Below are 25732 nucleotides of genomic sequence, written 5' to 3'. Positions count from 1 at the left end.
AAAGGAAGCTTATGATCAACCTTGTGTGCTATTTTCACCCAGACTTTGTCTCACAACACAGTAGGATACTGAGAAAAAAGAAGCTCATGCTGACCCTGTCTGTGAGAATCATGGTTTTATAAAACCACTGCACGTAAAGTAGTATTAAAGTCTTGTTTTGTTTTGTCTTACTTGTCATACTTACCTGCTCTGTGCAGTGGTTTTGCAGAGATCAGCCCTGACCTCCTGTTCTCGGGTCCCCCGCTAGGACTGTGGCTTCTCCCCTTTGAGCAGTGCCCCCATAGCAACCAGCTTGTTCTGGGGGCACTGATGCATGCTGACTCCTACGATACTGCTCTATGTGTCCATAAGACACAAAGAGCTGTGACTTGGCCCTGCCCCTCCCCTGCTCTCTCCTCATTGGCTCACTGGCTGTGATTGAGAGCAGCAGAAGCCAATGGCCTCCTGCTGCTGTCAGCCAATGAGGAAGGAGAGTCCCCATAGAGCAGAGCTTTTCATGAACATTGTTGGATCAGAGGTGGCTCAGGTAAGGATTGGGGGGCTGGGGTGGCCGCTGCACACAGCTTTTCACCTTCACGCATCACTTTAAAGGCATCTTCCAAGCATGTCATTGAAAGAATCAGTGTTTTTGCCACATTGCCCTTAAGGTTGCATGAAAGGTGAACCCTCTACCCACTTTACTTTGTTTTTATTTACTTTTTTTTTTACATTGGTACAAATCCCCCATGTCAGTGCCCAGCTACCTATTCCCTTTGTTTGATGATCTCTTGCCTATTCACCCTGTCTATTAAGATTTTCCCCCATTGACTTCAAATGGGAATGGGAATAAGTTCGCAATTTGTGGACTGGCAAATTGAACCCAGACACATTCACTCATCCCTATATATGGGTGTTATTCTGGGACTATTCCAAGCCATTCTGCTAAACTGTAACCCATTTTCATTAAACCACTATAACAATCTGTCATAAAATGGAACAGTCCACATTCAAAATGTACACATTATGTATAAACCTCTCATTTATCTTTATGCATCTAGTGACATAAAATCACTCAAGATTTATAATTTAAGATTCTAAAGTGGTGGAAGAGATGATAAATGAAAGATGTTAAAATGCAATAAAGTTTTGATTAGGAAGTAATCCCATTAATATTTTAGTGTGATGGCTGCAACAAGGTTTGGGAAGAGTAAAAACTTAATTTTTAAATTAGCGTGAAGTCATGTCGAACAGAGTTATGTGGATCTACAAAGTGTTTTCCGTGGAGTTGAGGTTTTAATTTCACGTTACCAAATATTGTCATTAGTTATTGTTAAAAGGAATGTTTTCCATATATATATATATATATATATACATATATGTATATATATATATGTATATATATATATATATGTATGCATACAGTGAGGAACAGAAGTATTTGAACACCCTGCGATTTTGCAAGTTCTCCCACTTAGAAATCATGGAGGGGTCTGAAATTCACATTGTAGGTGCATTCCCACTCTGAGAGACAGAATTTAAAAATAAATTCAGGAAATCACATTGTATGATTTTTAAAAATGTATTTGTCTTGCACTGCTGAACATAAGTATTTGAACACCTGAGAAAATCAGTGTTAATATTTGGTACAGAAGCCTTTGTTTGCAATTACAGAGGTCAAACATTTCCTGTAGTTCTTGACCAGGTTTGCACACACTGCAACAGGGATTTTGGCCCACTCCTCCACACAGATCTCCTCTAGATCTGTCAGGTTTCGGGGCTGTCACTGAGCAACACGGAGTTTCAGCTCCCTCCAAAGATGTGCTATTTGATTTAGGTCTGGAGACTGGCTAGGCCACTCCAAAACCTTGATATGCTTCTTACGGAGCCACTCCTTGGTTATCTTGGCTGTGTGCTTCGGGTCATTGTCATGTTGGAAGACCCAGCCACGACCCATCTTCAATGCTCTGACTTAGAGAAGGAGGTTGCTGCTCAAAATCCCACAATAAATGGCCCCATTCATTCTCTCCTTAATACAGTGCAGTCGTCCTGTCCCCTTTGCAGAAAAGCACCCCCAAAGCATGATGTTACCACCCCCATGCTTCACAGTAGGGATGGTGTTCTTGGGATGCAACTCATTCCTCTTTTTCCTCCAAACACGACGAGTGAAGTTTAGACCAAAAAGTTCTACTTTGGTGTCATCTGACCACATGATTTTCTCCCATGCCTCCTCTGGATCATCCAGATGGTCACTGGCAAACTTCAGATGGGCCTGGACATGTGATGACTTGAACAGGGGAACCTTCCGTGCAATGCATGATTTGAAACCATGACGGCGTAGTGTTCTACCAACAGTGACCTTTGAAACTGTAGTTCCAGCTCTCTTCATGTCATTGACCAGCTCCTCCCTTGTAGTTCTGGGCTGATTCCTCACCTTTCTTATCATCAGTGATACCCCACGAGGTGAGATCTTGCATGGAGCCCCAGTCCGAGAGAGACTGACAGTCATCTTTAGCCTCTTCCATTTTCTAACAATTGTTCCAACAGTTGATCTATTTTCACCAAGCTGCTTGGCAATTGCCCCGTAGCCCTTTCCAGCCTTGTGGAGGTCCACAATTTTGTCTCTGGTGTCTTTTGACAGCTCTTTGGTCTTGCACATGGTAGTACAGTAGTTGGCGTCTGACTGACTGTGGGGTGGACAGGTGTCTTTAAAGAGCTCAGACAGGTGCTACTAAGTTAGATTAATGAGTGGAGTAGAGGTGGACTTTTTAAAGGCACAGTAATAGGTCTTTGAGAGCCAGAATTCTTGCTGTTTCTTAGGTGTTCAAATACTTATGCTCAGCAGTGCAAGACAAATAAATTCTTTAAAAATCATACAATGTGATTTCCTGAATTTTTTTTTTAACTCTGTCTCTTAGAGTGGGAATGCACCTACAATGTGAATTTCAGACCCCTCCATGATTTCCAAGTGGGAGAACTTGCAAAATTGCAGGGTGTTCAAATACTTCTGTTGCTCAATATATATACAGTATATATATATATATATATATATATATATATATATATATATATGTATATATATTGTTCAGGACTAAAAATACACATTTCTTTTATTTTATTGTTTCCCAAGTTAAAATACATGTAGGAATATAGAGATGTTTATATTTATTCTTTTTGTAGGTAGCAGGTGGCATGTTTTAAGTCTGGTAGTCTGGGTTTTCAGATAACTGGCTTGCCATGGTGCTGCGAATAGAACTCAGATCACACAATGCGCAGATGCAAAAGTCAACTGAATGACTCCAAGTTTGTTTCAATTTTTACCCATATATTTTCTTTATGTATGAATCACTGTATGTTCACAAGTATAACATTTTGGGGCATTTTTTTTCATATACACATACCCTTTTAGACCAACAGCTGTGTGCAGCATTTCAGGTTTTACTGCTGTGCAGTGAATACAGATTGAACAGCAGGGCTTACACTTTCATAATGCTTAATGAGTAAACTGAATGACTTGGAAGGGACACATCTCACTCTCCAAGTAAACATGGTAAATCCTAGAACTTCTATCTCCAGGAGCAATCAAGAAATGAAGAGCTATTGCTGAGCCTTACTATTGCTCAACCAGGCTTGTACTGAGCATACTGAAGCATGAAAGTACCCTGTATTATTTATATGTAAAATTTGCATTTCATAGAGATGATATATTTGAGGGATTCTTAACCTGGGGTCTGTGAGGGTCAGATAAAAAAAATAACATTTACATTCACTATACAGCCCTCCCCCCTCAAACCCCTTGTCCCAAACAATGGTTTTCTATTGAAAGAAATTCAAGAAAACACACCCTGCCACTGTCTATAGTGAGGACTGCTAAGTGTCTCTTGACTCATTGCTAGCCCATGTTTACCATTTCATTTGTATCATTGTTCTCTGCTCAACCCCCATCATTTGCCTCTCCATAATAGCAAGTGCAATTTCTCATTTTCCATGATTTAATTGACCAAAATTATTTCATAGTGTGGTTAAAGAGTGATATGTGTACAGTGTGTGAATGTGTTTGTGCATGTGGGTGTAATATAGAAAAATGCACATGAAAGCAGGGGTGTATTTACCACAAGGCAAACAAGGCATTTGCCTAGGGTGGCATTTTTCAGGGGACAGCAGTGTTTTTTTCAGGGGGGCAGCACCATCCCCCAAAAGAAGGAAAGGAAGAAGGGAAGGGGAACAGGTGGGATCTGAGAGAGGCAGCGGGCTGCTTGATGGTGTATGCAGAGCATGACTCTTGTTCTTGGGGATGTCCGGAGCTGTGAAGGTGGGTGTCCTATCTCTTGCCGGGGTGGAAGGGCGGGGTTTGCCAGTGTATGGGGGGCTGTGGTAGTGGAAGGCTCTCTCGGGTGGGGGGCTGGGGTGTTGTTGGTCAATGTCAGGCTCTTGTGGGAGAGGGGGGCGTTGGTTGGTGTCAGGGTCTCTCCATGGGGAGGGGAGCCAATTTTTGTGTTTCCTAGGGCAGCACAAAACCTAAATACACCACTGCATGAAAGTGATATGAAAAACCAATCAGACTACTTAACGAAAAGCATTGAAAACCACCAAAAGACAGGTGCATGACAGACGTGAAAATAGGTTAGGTTAAGTCAATGTTTTTTTGTCAATCTATTGTGCTCTCTAGGGAGTAGGTCCATAGCTTTCATCAGTTTCGTATAGAGGTCCATGACTCAAAAAAGGTTAAGAACCACTGCTACAAATGATCAATGATAAAATGTTTTATTCAACAAAAACCACTATGGGTCTCCCTCTTCTACTTGTTTTAGTTTCGGCATTCCCCACAGCAAGTCCCCCTGATGATCCCCTACATCACTATAGAACAAAGTAGGTACAGCCTTTGTACTTTCTGTATTCCACCTGCACCTTAAAAGTCATCACCTTCCATGAACAAGTTTGCCAGCTTTCCATTTGCTATTTCAGTTTGTGGGTTTTAACCCAGCAATCCCTGGGTGTAATTATTTTATGAGAGGTACACACAAAATGGGTTTTCTATTCAACAAAGATGATAAGCACCTTAATCAGGACTTTTAAAGAAATCTGTTTTTGAAGGTTAGTTTTTGTTTTGGCTGATTGTATAGAACTCTTTCATCTTGATTTAATAGTAAATAGTCATTCTTATCTTTATACTAACATCTTGTGATATCCATGTCTAGCACTGCCTTTAAGACTATTGTTAAAGCATATTTGGCAACATTTGAATATTATTTCATCAACTACATTGTCTACTGTCAGGGGAACCTCAAATATAATTTTGATTTATTTTCACTACAAGCTCTAGTGTTTGGCCACAAATGATGAATGTAACAACTTCTGCTGTTGTTATACGCAGGAACACCTTAAATTATGTACAAAATATTACACTAAGCCATTTGGCTTCTCCAATTGGAACTTAGACATTAATCACTGTAATATTGAATCATTTAGTCTGAGACCAGTTTGCCATTTTCAGAGTGTGTAACTGATCACTGATTTTGACCTCTTTTTATTGACATAAGGGCTACTTCATTTTTATTTTAAGACGTCTTGTGCTTAGTAGATCCTGTGATTTTCAGAAGTGAAGTGACCTTTCAGGGTGCTGATTACCAGTATGCTGACATTTTTTTTTCAGCTATATCTAATTTTGCTTTATTATAGTTCTCACATTCCAACTTCTAGTTGTGTATAGTTCTTTGCAACAAAAAACTTTTTTTAGATACATGAGCTGCTAGGTATGCGCTTAGCACTAAACTGGTTCCAACGCATAAGCATACACAAATACTCATACTAGCCTTGTTTTCTTTCACAGAGTTGGGGATATCTTCAGTTACTTTTGGACATGGAGTTTCCTTAGAAAGATAATCAGCCTTATTAAAGTGAATGAAAGAGTGTAGAGGAGCTAGACCCTCTGTCAAGTTTTTTTTATTATTATCTGTGTCTCTGGTAAGATTCATCACTGTATTGGTCACAATTGCTACTGAGACAGAAAGTAATGGAAAATCCAACATTTTAACATTATCAAAGCAAAACTTGAGGGTACATGTTGACATATGTTTTGGTAACAACTGTCTAAGGCAGGAATTTCCTTCACTTTTGTAGAGACTTCCTCTTGTTTCTTATTACATCTAAAGAACAGAATGGGAATGGAAATCTCTCTAGCTGGGAACAGCCAAAAAAATATAACCTGATAGGAGAGTATAAAGTAAATCTCCCCTACTTTATTCAAAACTAAAAAAAACCCTTTCAGCTATAGCAGTGGTGTTCAATGTGAAAATTATAGAACCCCCTCAATGGTTACTTTTCCATTCACCCACTTATGAACCTCTCTCTCTCTGCACTGATGCTGTGCTAGCACTATACTTGACAGAAGATCACTCTGCCTGACAGTATCATCTTTATTGAATGCAGAATGCAGTAGCTGAGCATACAAGCTATCAGCATATGCCTTGTGGTAAATATTTGTCTTTCCAATGCCACTGGCAGCCCTTCAGCAAATGCATTTTTCTGATGGTTGTTACCTGGTCATTGACACACCCTCTGCCTCATACTGCTAAAAGGTCTCTCAGGCCCTGACTATTGTATTGCTGGATATTAGTCCTTCTCCAAACTGAACTGAAGTGTCAAATATTAAAGGGGTTGTAAACCTCTGAAATTAAAAATGAACAAAGCATATCCCTCTATAGTGTGTACTTGCCTCAAACCAAAGTACCTAGTATAGTTCCTATCTGTTCTCTCCTTCTCTCCTCCCTCTACTATATACATAAGGCACTTCCAATAATCTATGCTGATCTCACAGAATTCCAGGAGATGGCCTTGCTCCTCTCCAGTACACAGAAGGTGATTGCATGTTTTCCTATGAGACTATGTAGGAAGGTGTCATTACCTCCACTCAGGTCTCAGATTACACTCAGCTTTGTGCTTTATGCTATGTAGAGTTTGACCTCAGATCCTTGTTTGCTGCCTCTGGAAGTTCATAAATGCTGTGTAAAATATGTGCTTTGGGAGGCTGTAGGGGAGAGAGGACTTCAAGAAAATGGGTACAGGTTAAAATATGTGGGATTTGTCTTATCTGTGTGTATCATCTAATGCTAGTCACTTCACTGGCTATATGTAAGGGTTTACAACCACTGTAAAGATGAACTCCAGCCTTAGCTTCAGTCTTGCATCGTTGTACAGGCTTCTCTCTTTCAGTAAAAAATGTTTGGTCTGATTTCCCTGCCCATTGCGTACATTAGAAGTTGCAGAAAGTCAGATAGAGAATTATTTTTTGGCTGGAGGACATCATCTAGTCCTTTCCAGTCTTACTGTCCTTGGTCCTCCCCTTTCATTTCTTAAATTTTGTTTCTTAACTAGGGTGTTCTGCAAGCAAATAGGAAATGACTCCTTCAGACTGACACCCACAAATAAAGGCATTTTGCTAGTTACATGCAGTACCTGCTCCCAAGATCCAACCCACTGATTGCATTGGGGCTGAGGGCTCGAGAGAGGAGCACTGAGGCTGGGTGTTGTAATGTTTTTGGCTACCTGTGTGCATAAAGTATTCTGACAGCCCCTTCCACCAGCCATTATCTGGCTGAATTACATATAGAGCCCAGTAATGACAACACTGGGCCTAAAATAAGGTCTGTAAAGAAAAGAGAAAGTCTATATTTTAAATGTCATTAGCATGCTGATAAGGTGGGGGGAGGAGAAACCAAGGAAGTCAAAATATAAGCAAATTTAAGAGAGTTTTGTGCTTGCAGTTTATGCTATCAGCTACCTGACAGCATAATGCTGGGAAGCTTTGTTAATAAAAAGTTTTATCCAGCTTGCTCAGGTATACATTGTGTACAATATTCAGTGTGTCAAATAATGCATATTCATTTTTTTACTCACTGTCAAGGGGGGTCATAGAAAGCCACTGTTGCCTATACCAGTTGTTTTACAAATTTTGCTCAATTAACTTTGATCTTTAAAGTTATACTCCACACAGACATAAAATACATAAAGTGATGTATTGCACTCTCACCTGTACAAAAAGATCTTCCAAAACACAGAGAAACTTTGCAGTTAACCACTTGAACATTAGCTGCCACCACACCATCCATAACACCCGCTATTGATTTCCTGACCCTTAAGAAATGTCTGTGACCAGTTTGATACCAACATGTGCATTTCTGTGAAAATTAGGGTGGCACTCTGCAATATTTAATTGTATCCATCATCCTCTTTATGGGCTTGTACACAGTTTGTAGAGTGCTGTAGTGAATTAGTGGATGGTGCCACCATATAATCATCATAAATTAGAATGTTCAACAGCATACCAAGGTGTGCTGGTGAAGATCCTTATTTTACTGTGCATGAAAGGAGTTCCTTATTATCTCCACTCAGTTTTAGTTTTGTCAGACCTTATTATCATCATACATACATTAATGCAGGTATGTATTCATTAATACATGATTCGTTTTTATTATTTGCAATTATATATATTTGTGATGAGTATAATTATTATTTATGATTTTTTTTTAAATGAGGAAAAGTTCACTTTTTGTTTTAAAATATTTCTTATACGTGTATAATGTTGCAGTAATGAACGTAGATATACAAATTTCAGAAGTTTCCTTCAGAGATCTAAAAGTGTCCATTGAATACCATAAAATACTCAGATTTATGAAAGCTTGGTTCATCCAGCTTTACAGTGCATTGTTTTTCTATGGTCACAATCAACTTATATTAACCATTTCTATTTGAGGCAATGGAATTACATTTTTCTTTTCTTGAATGATGTTTAATATCAACTAATAATTCATGTATTTCTAGGGTGGTGATCATAATGATAGATTTTTTGATTTAGTGTGATTGCTAGGTCTGCTTTAAAGAGGTGTGTGTGTGTGTCCAGAGGTTCACATTTTCATAAACTGCATTCAAATAACTTCACTTAATTCCATGGATTATTTTCTTAGCAATTAATTGCGCCAGCTACTGCAAACTCACCTACCAGACAGTAAAGTACGATATTATGTTCTGTCCCCAAATCATTATCCCAAACATTTAATATATTCACAGAGCTCTGCATACTACATTGTATCATTAAACTGTTGTGTTATCTAGTAATTGTTTAAACATAATGCCACTGTATTATCAAAAGGAAAGGTGAATTAATGGCATTTGCAAATGTCAGAGATTATTTTAACACTTTTATTACACTTTCTAAAAGTTGGTCCAGGGCATTCTATTACAATTATTTCCACCAAAATTGGTTATCTGAAAAAATTGCTAATTATCTGCATATGACAGCAGGAGAATACTGCTAATAAGTTGTTTGAAATGTACAGTTTGTGGAAGCCACCTACAGGACAGAGCTAGAAATAGCACACAATACATAATAAAACTTGATTACACAAGCTCTGTCAGTTTACATAGTTCCATCTTTATAGACCAGATGGTGTGCTGTAACATTGCTGGGTTGATTGTTAATTTTTACTATGGCTATTTGTACAAGTGCTTGACTTGATGATGGTTTATGTTGTTAGCTTTACGGGCATGTTGTTTTCTTTCACACATACATGGGGTAACCTTGTTTATCCTAGGATGACTATGCAAAGCCCAATAAATTCAAACAATGTACCAGGGCACAGCTTGTGGCAGTTGTGTAAGAGTTGCAGTGGTGTGAGCATTTCTCAATGTCTAAAACAGGAGACTGAACTTGAAAGACTTTTTTTCTTTTTTAAGCATGTTAACTATATAACAATTCTATGACAAGAACAACAGTTAATGCTGAGATTTTCAAATGCAGAGATTTTCTTTTTAGAAAATTAATGTACATTTCAGCATGTCCTTAAGTTTGGAAAACTGAGAAGAAAATTCATGTTGCAGTCTTGATGATCTGAACAAGATAGGTACAGTAGGGATCTTGCAAATCATGGCTCATGGTGAGAATTCTGCTCATTAACCCTGTTACTGACCATATTAACTATTAAAGTGGTTTTAAAGACTGAAGGTTTTTTACCTTCATGCATTCTATTCATGAAGGTAAATAACCTTCAGTGTGTATCTCTCTCCCTCCTACATCTCCCCTTTTGATCCTCCTCTCGATCCAGCACTGTGCACGAGAGTGGCAGCTCTCCCAGGTCTCTTCCTACTCATTGGCTGAGACACATCAGCATGAGCCACTGGCACAGCCACTGAGGAGGGAGCAGGAGGTGGGGCAGAGTCACTCTCTGTGTGTCTCATAGAGCCACAGAGGTGGCTCTGGAGTATCTGTCACCATGGTACTTTGTACACTGACAGATTATTACATATATTACGCTGTCACGTCACTTAGCCCATCCTCTGAGGATGTCACGTGGGCGTGGCGTAACGCGTAATGTAGGATTAGGCGAGTGAAAGTGCTTCATGTCAGATGCCGGTGGAATGAACCCTGAGGGACCTATATGATTACTGGTATTTGCGTGATTTACTGCTGGCCAAATATGAGTGAGTGCATTTAGTATATTTTAATAAATTACATACATTTTATTCCTACTACACTATGGTCAGTATCATTTGATTTGAATCATCTAGATCTGTGGCTGGTATCTTTACCTTGATCGGAAAGGTGAACAGATGGAGCAGCTGGAGCCTAAGGTTGGCTTATCAAAATCACTAATAGACATATGTGGTTTTATCGTGGGATCTGTGGCTGGTTATTAACCTGCATTGGAAAGGTGAATAGGTGGAGCAGCTGAGGCTAAAGGTCTGCTGATTCTGAGCGTTATTAGATCTGAGAGGTCTTATCTTGAGGTGAGAGGCACCTATGAGCACTGTGGTTGTTTGCACGAAGATTTAATAATCTGAGCACTAAGTGCACGTGGAGCTTTTTCACATACAGTATATAACAGTGAAGCACTCATATGGATTTTAGTATATAAAAGAGACTTGTGTCACAGACTTTCACCTTGGATTATCTATTATATTACACTTTATTGCTTTGTTTTTGTTTTTTCGTTTTTAGCTTTTCATTACAGTATTTATATATTTCATGTTTTATTCCCATCTGATTGTTAGTATTTACACTGTAATATTTGTATGTAAAATTTGTAGAGGGGAAGTGCCACACATTTTATTGGTTTATTTTGCTATTCACTGATTTGGAAACAGTTTGTGGAGGCAGCAGCCCCGGGGAAGCATTCTATATTTCTATATATTTTTCATGCACACTTTATATTTCTTTGTTTAGGGTAGGTATTTGTGCACATTTCATAACACTTTGGGCAGCACGCTAGTTTATCTCTCATTATAGCACCTGTTTTGCCTCAGTATATTTTGTGCAGGCTTTTGAAATTTCCACTTTACCATGGAGGGTGTGTACATTACATGGAATGTCAGAATTGTAGGAACTGTATTACTGTATCTAGGTGAACTTTCCATAGATAATTGTAGACTGTAAACTGACTCAAAAATGCATCAAGCCAAATGTGAGCATTCCCAATTGAGTATAATGGATACTTCAAAAGCTGGTAAAGATTTAAACTGTAAGTATAGGCAAAATCAAATGTTACATTATCTGTTGATCTTGCGGTAGATCTTTTAACTTTCCAATTCTTGTAGTAGGGTGACAGTGCTGTTCATTCTGCAGTAAAATCACACAAAACCATTGTGGACAGGGTATTTTTAAATGCGACAAACAAATGAAAGCTTAATGCTTAAAGCTATTACACTTTTTAAGTAGTAACAACAATAGTTTGTTTTTTTCACTGGAAAACAATATTTAATTGACGGAGTTAAAGCCAAACCCTTTAAGTGGACAGCTTGCCCTGCTAAAGGAAGTAGAAAAAGAAAGACTCTGCTGGCAGGATCAACAGCTAATACCTATGTAACGGATTAATCAGAAAAGTAAATATTGCTGTTAGTGTATCATATATGCAAGTTTTTAAATGTTGCACATAGTTCCACTTTAAAATGTTACTAAGCCCACAATAGTAAAATCAGTCAGTATATGCAGTAAAGCATGCTTGATATACTCACTGTGGAACCTAAGGGGTTAATCCTCTGCATTGTGTAAAAAGACTGTTTGATCCTGTCTTCTCTGATTCTCCCCTTCTTCCAGTGTTCCTCTCTTATCTCCTGATAAGACAGATCGTGTGGAGACAGTATGCACATGCTCAGTTTGGTGTGTATTGCTAGGGAGGTTTTTTTTCCCCTTGGGTGAGTGCATGTGATCAGCACAGGGCCAATCAGCACTGTCCAAACAGAGATCAGGGGTTCTGGAAGCCCTAGATCTGTCCTGGAAGCCCTAACAAAAAAAAGGGAAGAAGATCAAGGCTTTCAAATCACTAACCTGTGTGGGCAGTGACACCCACAGAGGTAAATGAAGCGGCAACTGGGATTTGGGGATTTTGTAGTGTGTTCAGCTTTTGATTTTTTGTGAAAAAGTGAACTTTAAATAGACCTTCAAGGAGTATACATAATAAAGTGTATTTTAACCCCCTCATGACCAGTGTCAAAACAAATTATTATTTGTTTTATTATCAAGTCACTATTTGTATTTTTAATATATGTATTTATATTTATGAAAACATACTTGGTACAGTATGTAGCACGTTAATATTTTATTAATTGGCTTCACATTTTGTAGATTAGATTTAGAGCACCATTATTGATCATTGTTAGTTTTGGAGGTTGGAAACTTTTAGTGCTCCAGCTTTTTCATTCCCAGATAATTTTAGTAACATTTGTACTTTTGGGGAGACCATGGAAATATTTTGATTTATTAAATGTTAATGGATATCTCCTGACTTTTTTTGTATGATCAAAGAAACATTGACCCAAAATAGGAAAAAAAAAAGCTTTGTTTTTTTTAAATAGCTGTATATTTTCATACCATCACTATATACCAACCCAAACAAAATGTACCACACACCAAACAAACCTGCAAAATAAATTTTGCTACTCCTGATGATCGTGGCGATACCACATACTGTATGTGTGTGTGATTTTTTCTTTGCACCTGTACCTAGGGCCAAGAAACAAAAGTACGTATTTTGTTTTTTTTTTATGACCTAGCTAAATGCACTGATATTGACACTGACACTCACACTGACAATAAAAAACAAAACTTTTTTCTTACCTAAAATACACTGGCACCAACTGCCACTTGAGTTGCCACTAAATGATGTGGATACTGATACAATTACACTGACATTAACTGCCATTAACTCTGATTTACACAGCCTCTAACTGACATTGACACTAACTGACACACTGGGAGAGATAACTGACATTGACACTAACTGGCACACTGGGAGAGATTTCTTAATACTAGAGCTTGCAAAATCTAGTGCAGCTCTGCATAGAAACCAATCATCTTCCAGGTTTTATTGTCAAAGCTTAATTGAACAAGTTGAAGTTAGAAGCTGATTGGCTACCATGCACAGCTGTTCCAGATTCTGAGTGTTCCAGTTTTAGTAAACCTTCCCCATTGACACCTACACTCCCACTAACACTGACACCTACATCGCCACTAAGGCTGCATTCATACTTTCATGTAGTAGGAACAAGAGTTCCCATTCGAGATTTTTTGTTGAGAAATTTGCACGTTTGTTGCCCAAAAAGAAGCTCATTCTCCTTTTTCAGGGCATAAGCTTCACCTGATTTTTAAAGGCGCGGTTTGCTGCAAAGTGTGAATGAAGCAGCTTTACACCTACGCTCACTAAGCTGGGTAAAGCATTGAACTGGTTAATCTTTATTTATTTTTTAAACAGGCCTTTTGTACAGACTTCTCCAGCTAGGGGGAATAGATACATTGTATCTTTTCCTCCTTGTTGTCTTTCCTCTTCACAGAAGGAAACAGCAGAGGCACCTGCTGCAGACTAAATAATCACAGTGATAGCCAATCAGAGGCTATCAAAGCAATCATGTGATCGGGATTCAGTTCCCCAGGTCCTGTTTGGTAATAGAGACCCAGGGTTGTCACCAAAGGCCCAGTCTCAGTGCTAGGAGCACATGATTGAGTGCACTCCCAGCACAAACACAAGAACACACACTGTATATGGGGCTTCCAGGTTTAAAGCCCGCCCCCTGGATTCTGCATATATGTGTTATGCTGTTGTGAAAGGGTTAAATACAGCAGGCATAAGTACTTGAAGTTTACTATTTATATTAGCTTCCTGCAAATAACTACACATTAGGATTTTACAGTTTAAATACAGTTTATTTTTTCGGCATCCTGCCTTATGGTAGGAATTCTGTTACAGAAAGCTACTCTTTAATGTCTACCTATCAACCATTATAAATTCCCTGACATTGGGACTGTCATGCTGATTTTCTATATCCCTGTCCAATGAGAGTGCCTCAGTGTTTAATAAGGGTGTTCTTATTGTACAACCTAGAGGTTGGATGATGGTTTAATCCCAAAGTCAGGGCTGCAGAAACAAAATGAATTCAGTTACACCAGAGATCTACAGAGAAGATTGTTCTGGATAATAAGTAACAGCAGGTATGCTTTGACACTCACTCCTAAAGGCTAAGTTCACCTTTTACAAAAAAAAGCACATCTTTTTTTGCAGGTAAAAAATGTGCATTTATTATATTTTACTCTGCAGCCTGTAAGGCATTTTACCAGTGATTAGCAAATCGTGGGTGCAATGCCAGGCTCCTGCAGTCACTCAGTTCAGCCGTCTGTCTGTATCTCATAAGAGCAGACAGTTACTGAATGGCAGGAAGAATCAATGAACTACGAGGACACTCATCAGCACCCTTGCAATTCATTAAGAACTACAAGCCATCAGTCGCAGAGGTCGACGGTAGCCGTAGTTCATTAATTCACAGACCTTGGTAAATGAATGGCACAGCCGTGTGGGCAGAGCCACACATGCTGTAGCAGGTAGGGGGGGGGGATTGAGGGAAGAGGAGGCAAGAGTTGGAACATGTTCCAAAGGTGAACTTATCCGTTAAGCAGGACTTTTTACTTTTTTACTTTTTTTCTCTTCATAGAGATTAAAAAATTGAGGGCATTTTGGAGTTTCAAATGACCTCCTTCATAAGGGCTTAAAACACATTTACATCCATGAGAATAAATTATTCCTTCATAGGAATGAAAAAAATATTGTATGTCAGTGGTTTGTTTTGCATGTTTACTGCACTTCTCTTACAGTAGGTTAGGACAGCCTAGGGACTATATGTGCCTGTGCTTGACACATAAAGTGCAGATTTCAGTTAGCTGAGGCTTTGAGCTGCAGCAGTAACTAATTATTAAGTTCCTCAGCTTGCAGGAGCTAATCATGGCTAGTTTTATTTGGAAGCTGAAAATTATTTTATGAAACTTTATAAGCCACATACTAGAAAGAAACAAATAATTTTTGAAAATATTAATCACTGGCAATCTTAGAAGCTATTATTTCTAAAGATATAAACATATAAGTCAAACACTTACAATACTCATGAAAGTGTGATAAGAAATATGTACTGCTCTTTAAAATGCACTTTAAAAATATATTTTGAGCTTGCTGTTTACACAAAATACTGTTTACACATTAATACCTAAATCCTTTCCTTTCTTTTCTTCCCATATTTTCTTTATTCCCTTTACCTTTTTAATTTTTCTTTCCTTTCTTTTTCTTTTCTTCCCTCAACTTTTTTTTTCCTTCTTTCTCTCTTCTTTCCTTGTTTCCTTCTCCCACCTTCACCCCTTTTTTTCCTTTTTCTTTCCTTCCCTCCCAGTTTCTTATTACCTTTCTTACCCTCTCCTTTTCTATTTTTCCATCCTTCTGTACGATTATCTTATTGTTTTTTTTTTCATTCCTTCTCTCTGCTTTTCGTATTAACTTTCCATCCTCCCCATTTTCTTTTTTTGCTTTTCCATTCCTGCCCTCTCCTTTTCTTTCCTTCTTACCCCCCCCCCTTCTTTTTTCTTTCAATTTGCTTTTCTTTCTCTTATCCTCTACCCAGGGGCAGACTGACCATTTGGAAACTCGGGCACTGCCTGAGGGTCCGGGATAAGTAAGGGGCCCCATGAGATGCCCCTGGTACCTTTTTCATAGGCTTTTTTGAGTTTGGGCAAGGACACAGGGGCCCCATGATCCCCTATTGCCCGGGGGCCCCATGAGTTGTCAGTCCGCCCCTGCCTCTACCTTACATGCATTCCCTGACCTATTTCTTCAAATTTCTTTCTATTCTGTTCAACTAGCTGATGTCTTAATACTTTGTGTTACAAGAGTATTTTTCTTCTGTAGTGTCATATATCTGTTGTGTTTGTGTTTTAGGGAATGCCATTAGACCTATTGCTCTTAGAGCAGTTTCTGCCATTGCCCGTGCTCTTCCTGGGTTTCCTATACTTGCTACTGGTGGAATTGATTCAGCAGAGAGTGGTTTGCAGTTTCTTCACAGTGGAGCATCCATTTTGCAGGTAAAGCATATGTACTAATGTGCTAATTTTTCAAATGTTTTAATTTAGATGAAAGACAAGCAAATACATTTCTAGTAAATGTATATTTTCCCAGATTACCCTTATTAATTGTAACTGGAGTTTCTAGGAATTTTTTTGGGGGGAAATCATTTTCGCTCTGCTAGTGTAAAAGAGGGTGATCCAAGAAGGCAGTGCTCATATTCTGTACTATTTAAGGAAGCCAACCTTTTGTCTTGTCATATTTAAAGTATGTATAAATAATATAATTTTTTTGTACTCACCCTAAAATTCTGTTCTCTGATTTCACTGAGAAACACAATTGCCTGCAGAAGTAGGTCATTACTTCTGTAAGTAAAACAAAGCATATATAGTTGGTGGTGACCTAATCTGAAACTGCAATATAGTCAGTTAGTAGCAGGTAGTATAAAGAACAAAACAAAAAATGATAAAAGGTGAAGCCACAACACAAGAAAGGTGGGGGTTGTGTCTCTTACTGAACTTAGAGAAAATAATTGTACAGTGAGTACAATGAAAAATAATATTTTCTCTGTCAATCACTGAGAAACACAACTCTTGGTAAAAGATCAAACAGAACTAATGGGACATCCACAAGCAGTACCCAACAACAAAGGTGGGCAAAATACACCAAGAACAATAAACAGGGAGAAGCCAAGTTCCAGCAAAAGTTTCTGACTGCTGCCTGCGACACATTTGGGCCAATGCAAAATTTTATACCGATATGAGCCTTAAAGGAAGGAAGGATAAACTCTTTGTAAAGGTGAAAATCTAAAACCATGTTTGGCAAAAGAGTTTTGGTTTCAAAACACCCTTATCCTTGTAAATTATTAAAAACTGGTGTTTGCAAGATATGGCTTTCAACTTTGAAACCCTTGTTGATGTTATGGCTATCAGAAAAGACACTTTTTAAAATAAACTTAACAGAGGAATCTCCCTAATATCCTAATAATCTTGATTGCTTTTTTTCTGTAAAAACTGCAAGAACCAGATTGATATCCCACAAAGCCATCAGGTGTAGAACAAGGATAGCCACATTAGTCATGCCTGTTGTTCCAATGACAAAATTGTCCAAATGGTATATAGCTGAGAGCCAAGAAAATCAATATATAATATTCTTAATCTTCTGAATCCAGGCTTTGACAGCTGGGATACACCTGCTAATTGCCAATACCTAGAATGCAGACCACTGAGAAAGTCAGAATGTATATTTTTATCCAGTGCAGGTTCTGGTGTACTTTTAGTGCCACTGTTAAACTCTTTATGGTTCATTATTGATTCACATATGTCACAACTGTGACCTTGCCAGACTGAACTGTTTTTGGCTCTGTGAGTCCAGAGAAATACAGACATCCTGAGGGCCTAAGGTTTCAATACATTTTTCTTTTGCAAAGAATTTTATTATAGAATAGATAGGATCAAAGAATCAGTCAAAAAAACATATGCATTAACCAATAGAAATGAGACATACCTGGTATTTGCTGAGTGTTACAGAACAAGTACTGGTAGAGATATAGACATAAGCTGAATATTTAAGTGCCATGTATAATAAAAAACAAAAAAAACAAAAAAGGGAGAAAACAATGAGTAAACATTTATAGATTAATGATAATATAAACTCTAAGAAAAATTGTCACTGTATCAGCGTAGAGAGAGCGGAAAAGGTATGAAGTGAAGTCTCTCCAAATGTAGATAGGTAATCCAAACCCTGGGCACACGGTGGAGTCCAGTTTGCGGATTTAGTGTTGCAGGTGTGGCACTCATAGCAATAATCACAATCAGTACAAGTAGCATGAGAACAGATTAGACAAAAGAACAGGGAAGGACAGTAAGTAAGGAGACGAGAACAAAAACAAATGCACAAACAATCACAAAAGGGCTCTAGGGCGATCGCAACAGACTCAATCCTTATATCGACAGAAGGGTCTGGTCGAATCTCGATGGTTGGGCTATATCAAGCCAGGGACACTATATCTGCAGGAATTTTGTATAGGAGTCCAACAGTATAGCTGTCAGTTTTTCCTTAACCATTATGCAGTTCATCCGGTTTTTGACAACCTCAAAGCTGAGGAGGGAAGTCTTCCAAGCCCTCGCGATTGTCAGTTTGGTTGCCATAAATAGGTGTGATGCCAGTTGCCGTTCGGGACGGAGAAGGCCCACCAATGGTTTAAATAAAAGCGCCTCATACGGGTTGCGCTTAATGTCTGTGTGAAACATAGTGCGGAGGAGGGCATAAACTCTGATCCACAATCTGGAAACCTTAGGGCAAGTCCACCAGATGTGAACCATGGTACCTAACTGTTGACAACCCCGAAAACAAGTTGGAGAATATGTAGGGATAAAACGGGCCAGACGAGCAGGCGTGTAATACCATCGATAAAGAATCTTATAAGCATTTTCTAGAATGATAACATTCCTAGAACATTTAGATAATGCCTGGGTCATGGTCCGCCAATCCTGTTGATCCAAAATGCCCCCGAGTTCCGACTGCCAACGCTGATGATAGGAACGGACCGGAGGAGTTCTATAAGAAATAATGAAAGAATAGACCAAAGAGATTAGGTCCGGAGCATGGGGTCTATGTCTACACTGGCTTTCAAAGGAGGACAGCCTATAGGGTCCCGGGTGCATCCGTATTAGTGTATTAATAAAGTGACAGAGTTGAAGGTAGCCAAATTGTTCCCGCAATGGGATATCATGAGAGGAGCGCAGAGCTTCAAAGGTGAGTATTCGAGTAGGAGATAGCATTGAATGTACTTCATAGAAGCCATGTGCTTGCCACCAGGCAAACTGTCCAGGATTATCACGACCTGGAGGGAATAACGGGTTATGTAGCTAACGTAATAATGGTAGATGGGTATAAATGAGGCCAGCGGAATATTTAATAGAATCCCAAAGACGAAGCGTTAGCGTCAGCGTCGGACTGAGGGATGAGGGGCGATGAGTAAAAGGAAGCCACGGCAAAGAAGAGAGTGGTATCTGATGGGAGTCCAACAAGTCTACAGTAGCCCACAAGGGGAAATGGTGAGATGCATGGAGATGAGCTAAGGGGGCAATATTAGCCGCCAGATAATAGGACTGGAGATTTGGGACAGATTGCCCACCCTCGTTCTTACATGCAAATAAGATATGTTTACTAATTCTGGGTCGAGATGAACTCCACATGAAAGACAGGAGTTTTCACTGATGAATACGCAATATATGTGAAGGAACAGGTACTAGTAAAACATGAAACACATACAATAATTTGGGGAGATAGGTCATACGGATCACATTGATTCTACCGAACCAAGATAACGGGTAGTGAGACCAGAGGACAACATCTCGGTCAGTTCATGAAAGACAGCGGGGAAGTTAGCCCGGTAAAGTCCTTCGTAAGTCAGGGTGAGCTTAATTCCTAAATATGGCAGGGTCAAGAGCCATTGAAAAGGGAACAAATGTTTCAAAGTAGCCAAATGTGATGGTGAGAGAGTATTTGACATAGCTTTAGATTTGGTAGGATTGACATGAAGACCCGAAAGAGCTGCAAAGGAATCCAAAACCACAAATAGATTTGGCAAAGTAACCCCCGGGTTCGTGATTGACAACAATATATCATCTGCAAACAGAGATAACTTATGTTGAGAGCCAGCTACATCCATTCCCTTAATATCAGGGTGCATACGAATGGCTTCTGCCAATGGTTCCAAGGCCAAAATAAATAGTATGGGAGAGAGTGGGCACCCTTGTCTAGTTCCCCTACCAATCGGGAACATGGAGGACTCGAATCCATAATATTTGAGTTTTGCTTGAGGGGATGTATATAGCGAAGAGATCCAACGTAGGAACGAGGGACTAAAGCCAAAATGGTGAAGAACCGATAAGAGATAAGGCCAGGACAAAGTGTCAAAGGCCTTGTTGATATCTAAAGACAGAAGCATCATATCAATTTTACGGGTATGGGCCAAATGTTGTAATTGTAAAATGCGTCTGATGGCATCTCCGGCTTGTCTGTGGGGGACAAAACCCACCTGGTCTTTTTTTATCAAAGAATTCAATCGAGTGGCTAAGATCTTAGTGAGGATTTTCATATCAATGTTAATAAGAGAAATAAGCCTATAATTTGCCCAAGAGGAATGATCTCGATCCGGTTTAGGGATCATAACCACATTAGCAGTCAAAGAGTCAGTGGAAAAGTTTGAACCTCCCTTTACCGCATTGAACATGGCGGCAAGGTGAGGGGCAAGCACATAGGCTAATTTCTTGTAGTATAGAGCCGTGTATCCATCTGGACCTGGGCGTTTGCCCGTCTTCAGATCTGCTATGCATTGCAGAACTTCTGATATTTGGATATTACAGTCCATCAAGTCCTTATGAGCCTGAGTCAAAGTAGGCAAGGACAAACGGGATAAAAAGTCAGAAATTGACTGAGGGTCAGCCTGTGTAGGATCCATATAAAGTCTGGTAAGTCGATGCCGGAACTCCTCCAATACCGCTACATGATTACTTGTGAGAGCATTCTGATGAGTGCGTAGAGAAATCGGCTTGGGATGATGTACAAAAGGGCGTAATCTACGGGCCAACATGGAGTCTGGTTTATTTGCTTTACTATACCACTGCTGGCGTGTCTAACGCAAGGAGCGCTCGGCCTCATCTGTCAAACAAAGATCCAGTTCTACGCGAGCCTGATCTAGCAATCTACGGTTCGATGGGGTGGGCACCTGCTTAAATTGAGCCGACGTGGAAGCTAACTTTGATTCCAGCTGACACTGTTTATCCTGTCTATCTCTCTTCCGCCTCAAAGCTATCCAGATAATATGTCCGTTGCCTTGTAAGCTTCCCATAACGTCACTGAAGAAGAGACAGAACCCAAGTTTAGCTGAAAATATTCTTGGGATTTGCGCTGTAGTTCTGCCTGAATCTCCTTCAGTGAAAGCAGGTAGTCATTCATTATCCAAGAAGAGTGGGCAGGCTTACAGAGAAGAGATCGACAAACCACCAAAATGGGGTCATGATCAGACCAAGGAACCGTGAGGATAGAGATGTAGCGAACCAGAGGGAGATGTTTGCGTAATACAAAAGCATGGTCAATTCTGGAATGAGAATGGTGAGGGTGAGAGTAGTAAGTATAGTCTTTCCCCCGGGGGTGGAATTCATGCCATAGGTCTACCAGGTCATGGGTACTTAACGTACGCATAAAGGATTTAGCTGATGCGGAAGATGTAGAGTTCTCTGCAGGATATTTATCCAGTGAGAAATTTAATACTAAATTGGAATCCCCTGCCATCAATAGGGTACCCCGTTGATGAAAAGCCAAAAGGGAACAGATATGTGATAGAAAGGGTCCAGGGTTGACATTGGGAGCATAGTAGGACATTATGGTTACATCTATGCCCTGAATCGTGCCCTATAGTAAAAGATATCTGCCACTGGGGTCAGCAATACGCTTCACACAGACAGAGTTTTGCTGTTAAAAGCCACTAGAACTCCCCTTTGTTTAGTAGGGCCAGTAGCCTTAAATATCTGAGGGTAGCACGCATCAAGATATTTTGGGGTGGAAGTAGTTGAGAAATAAATTTCCTGCAGACAAGCAATGTCAATATGGCCCCGAGAAACTTAAAGGTTTCAATACATTTTTGGGGAAGGGATCTATCAGATATTAGGAAGGGGGTGATCACAGCCAAGCTATGGATAGATGCACACAGATATTGATAAGGATCCCTTTGTCCAAAATGAAAGAAAGCCTGTTCCACCTGCACAGGATTTGCTGCTGCAAGACTCGAGAATGGAACCATCAGCACTTACACTTTCATGCAGAATCATAGAATGGACAAGTGATTGCTTTGCAGATTTCAGACAAGCTTCTCCTGCGAAAGGAGAAACCTCACCTTTTCCAGGATCAAGCTCAGATACTTCAGGCAGTAGGATAGGTCGAGACATGACTTCTTGATCTTTAGGAAGAAATCAAAGCCTTACAACATGTGAAGTGTCACTTGAAAATTGTCTACCAAATCCTGGCATGATTCCTGCCTACTTTGGTTAAAACCTTTGCAAACACTGAAGGAATTGAAGACAGATAGAAGAAAGATCCACAAATTGGTAGTAGTCTTCTCCCACAGCAAACCTGAAAAAAACCTGGTAGCTCCATCAAATCAGGATGTATAAGTATGCATCCTGTATACTGTATCTACTAAAGATAATAAGTCCCCTTGTAGAAATGCTATGGAAGAATGGATTGTCTCCATTCTTAATTTCCTGACTCTCACAAAACGATTAAGTACCTTCAAGTCGAGAACAGGTTGAACCCAATCTTTCTCTTCAACAGTGGAACTGGAACAATCACATGCTGATCCAGTATCTTTGGAGTCAAGCAAAGATTGGAGGCAAAGAAAAGCCCAGACGATTTGACTGGATTTCTGTTTTGTAAACAAAGGTGACTACTGCTCAAACCCAGGCATCTGAAACATTACTCACCTAGTAGTCAACAATGACTGCAGTCATTGGCATAGGTGGCGGAATGCTGAAGTGGGTTTGTTGATGGTCTTTGCAGCCTTATTCTGCCAAGGCCACCTGGAACCCATAGATTTGGTCTGAAAGGGAAGGGCTCAATTTACATTTTGTCTCTCTGCATCTGAGGTAAAAAAATAGCTTTTGCCTCCAATAAGGTTTTTGCTATTCTCATCCAGTGTTCCATCAAAAAGACAATCGCTCACAAAGGGATGATGCACCAAAGCATTCCTGGAAGTCTGGCCCATCGAACAACATTGCAGCCATAAGATCCTATGAGGTGCTATCATGGAAGCAGTTATACAAAATACCAGAACATTAAAATGCAGCACTTTATCAAACCACGTACATGAGATCCTGGACAATCTACAGTATTCTGTTAAGTCCATAAAGCATGGAGGTACCTGTTCCCTGAACATATTGTAAGAATTGGTTGTCCCACAGTGGGCACAGGGTCCACTTTTTTTGTGATGTCCTCTGAAAAAGGATAACAATTTGAAAAATGTTTGGGCAAGGAAAATGCCCTGCTCATATGCATCCATTTCCTGTAAACAAAAGCATCAAAAAGAATGTTGACGTGAATCTTTGGCCCCATGCTTCTAAAAAACAAACATCTACAAAATATAAGAAAAGGGTTATTTTCACCACATCCCCATTTTAGGTAAAAAATAATGAACAGACAAGTACTTTGTGAGACTTTTTAGGTCTCACAATAAAGTACTAATCAATCAAAAATACAGTCATAAAAGATCTCATTTTTTGTTATACATATATAAAAGCATCATCATTGTGGCTCTAGCCAAGCCTTGTTCTCCACCTAGGGTATATTTTGTCTCCTCCCTGGGATAAACAGTGCTGTTGCGGAAGGATGCATGGGAGCTTAGACAGAAGATATCTGTAGACCCAGTGTGGTCTCACTGCTAGCCAGGAGGCTAAATAATTTTTGTTGGATTTCAGACTGTTATTATTACCCCTGCGAGGGAACCTCTTATTTTTGTCATGTTTTTCTGGAACACTGATGAATAAACCTGGGAAGGAAGCCCTTAAACACACTTTAGTTTTTGGATTACCTCTCTGCAAGCTCTCTGTATGAAGCTGAACCCCACAATCGGTGCTCAGATGTAGGCAATCTCTCTACTGATGCTCCCTGAAAGGCAAAATTGCCAGTTACTATATGTAGCTGATGTAAGAGTTGCATTGAGATAAGTGTGAAAAGTTTGTGGCAGCACAATTGTAAAGGGACAACGTAGCATTCTGCTGAATCTGTAAAACTGTTGAGAGTGTCCAGGGAAAAAAGATTCAATAACTTCTGTGATCTTGCTGGCACAGTGCAAGACCATCACCAGAAAGTTGTTCTACATGTTTACCGGAAAGGGACTTCCTTTTGTTGAAGGTAATGAAAGAGTTGTGCAAATATTCCGGTTCATCTACCTTAAACTGATGGTTTGGTAGAACGGTTTAACAAGATGGAGGATAAAGATGAAAGAGACTGGAATTGACTTCTGCCTTTTTTGTTGTTTGCAATTAGAGCGATCCCACAGTTTTCCACAAGGTTTTCACCCATGGAACATTTGTATTCGAGGCATCTCTGAGGGTTGCTAGATATTGTGATGGAAACCTGAGAGTCCAAACCACTCCCTGCTACAGTATTATAGAGCATACACTATATTGCCAAAGGTATTGGGACACCCCTCCAAACCATTGGATTCAGGTGTTCCAATTACCTCCATGGCCACAAGTGTATAAAATCAAGCACCTAGGCATGCAGACTGCTTCTACAAACATTTGTGAAATAATGGGTTACTTTCAGGAGCTCAGTGAATTTAAGCATGGTACCATGATCGGTTGCCATCTGTGCAATAAGTCCATCCGTGAAATTTCCTTGCTACTAAATATTCCACGGGCAACTGTTAGTGGTGTTATAACAAAGGAAAGCAACTTGGAACAACAGCAACTCAGCCACAAAGTGGTAGGCCACGTAAAATTACATGGTCAATGCATAAGTCGCCAATAGTTAAAGATCTCCAAATTTTATGTGGCCTTCAGATTAGCACAACAGTGTGTAGAGAGCTTCATGGAATGGGTTTCCATGGCCATGCAGCTGCATTGAAACCTTATATTACCAAGTGCAATGCAAAGTATTGGATGCAGTGGTGTAAAGCACACCACCACTGGACTCTAAGGCAGTGGAGATGTGTTCTCTGGAGTGAAAATCCCATGGACGTTTCTGGGTTTGGCGATTGCCAAGAGAGCGGTATTTGCCTGGCTGCATTGTGCCAAGTGTAAAGTCTAGTGGAGGGGGGATTATGGTGTGGGGTTGTTTTTCAGGGGTTGGGCTTGGCTCCTAATTCCAGTGAAGGGAACTCTTAAGGTGTCAGCATAGCAAGAAATGTTGGACAATTACATGCTACCAACTTTGTGGGAACAGTTTGGCAATGGCCCCTTCCTGTTCCAAAATGACTGAGCACCAGTGCACAAAGCAAGGTCATAAAGACATGGATGAGTGAGTTTGGGGTGCAGGAACTTGACTGACTTGCACAGAGTCCTGACCTCAACCCAAAAGAACACCTTTGGGAAGAATTAGATCAGAGACTGCGAGCCAGGCCTTCTCATCCGACATCAGTGCCTTACCTAACGAATGCTCTTCTGGAAGATTGGTCAAACATTCCCAGAGACACACACTTTAACCTTGTAGACAGCCTTCCCAGAATAGTTGAAGCTGTTATAGCTGCAAAGGGTGGGCTAACTCAATATTGAACCCTACAGACTGGGATGCAATTAAAGTTCATGTGTGTGGCGTCCCAATACTTTTGGAAATATTGTGTATCTTAGCCAAACAAAATAGAATTGTTTTAGTAATGCTCCTTGTCC

General features: G+C 39.8%; 1 protein-coding gene across 1 annotated transcript in view; it reads left to right on the top strand.

Moving 5' to 3' along the window:
• Window positions 1-25732, top strand: part of DPYD (dihydropyrimidine dehydrogenase) — a 1720296-nt gene that overhangs the window by 1437086 nt on the left and 257478 nt on the right. Inside the window, exon 19 of the mRNA XM_089677280.1 lies at window positions 16218-16360. Within this exon, the coding sequence (XP_089533406.1) occupies window positions 16218-16360 (143 nt within the window). The remainder of the gene's footprint in view (window positions 1-16217; window positions 16361-25732) is intronic.

Source organism: Staurois parvus, unplaced genomic scaffold, assembly GCF_062004578.1.
Source record: "Staurois parvus isolate SC_StPar_1 unplaced genomic scaffold, SC_StPar_1.0 ptg000183l, whole genome shotgun sequence".
Taxonomy (NCBI): domain Eukaryota; kingdom Metazoa; phylum Chordata; class Amphibia; order Anura; family Ranidae; genus Staurois; species Staurois parvus.
This window is presented reverse-complemented; position numbering and strand designations above follow the sequence as displayed.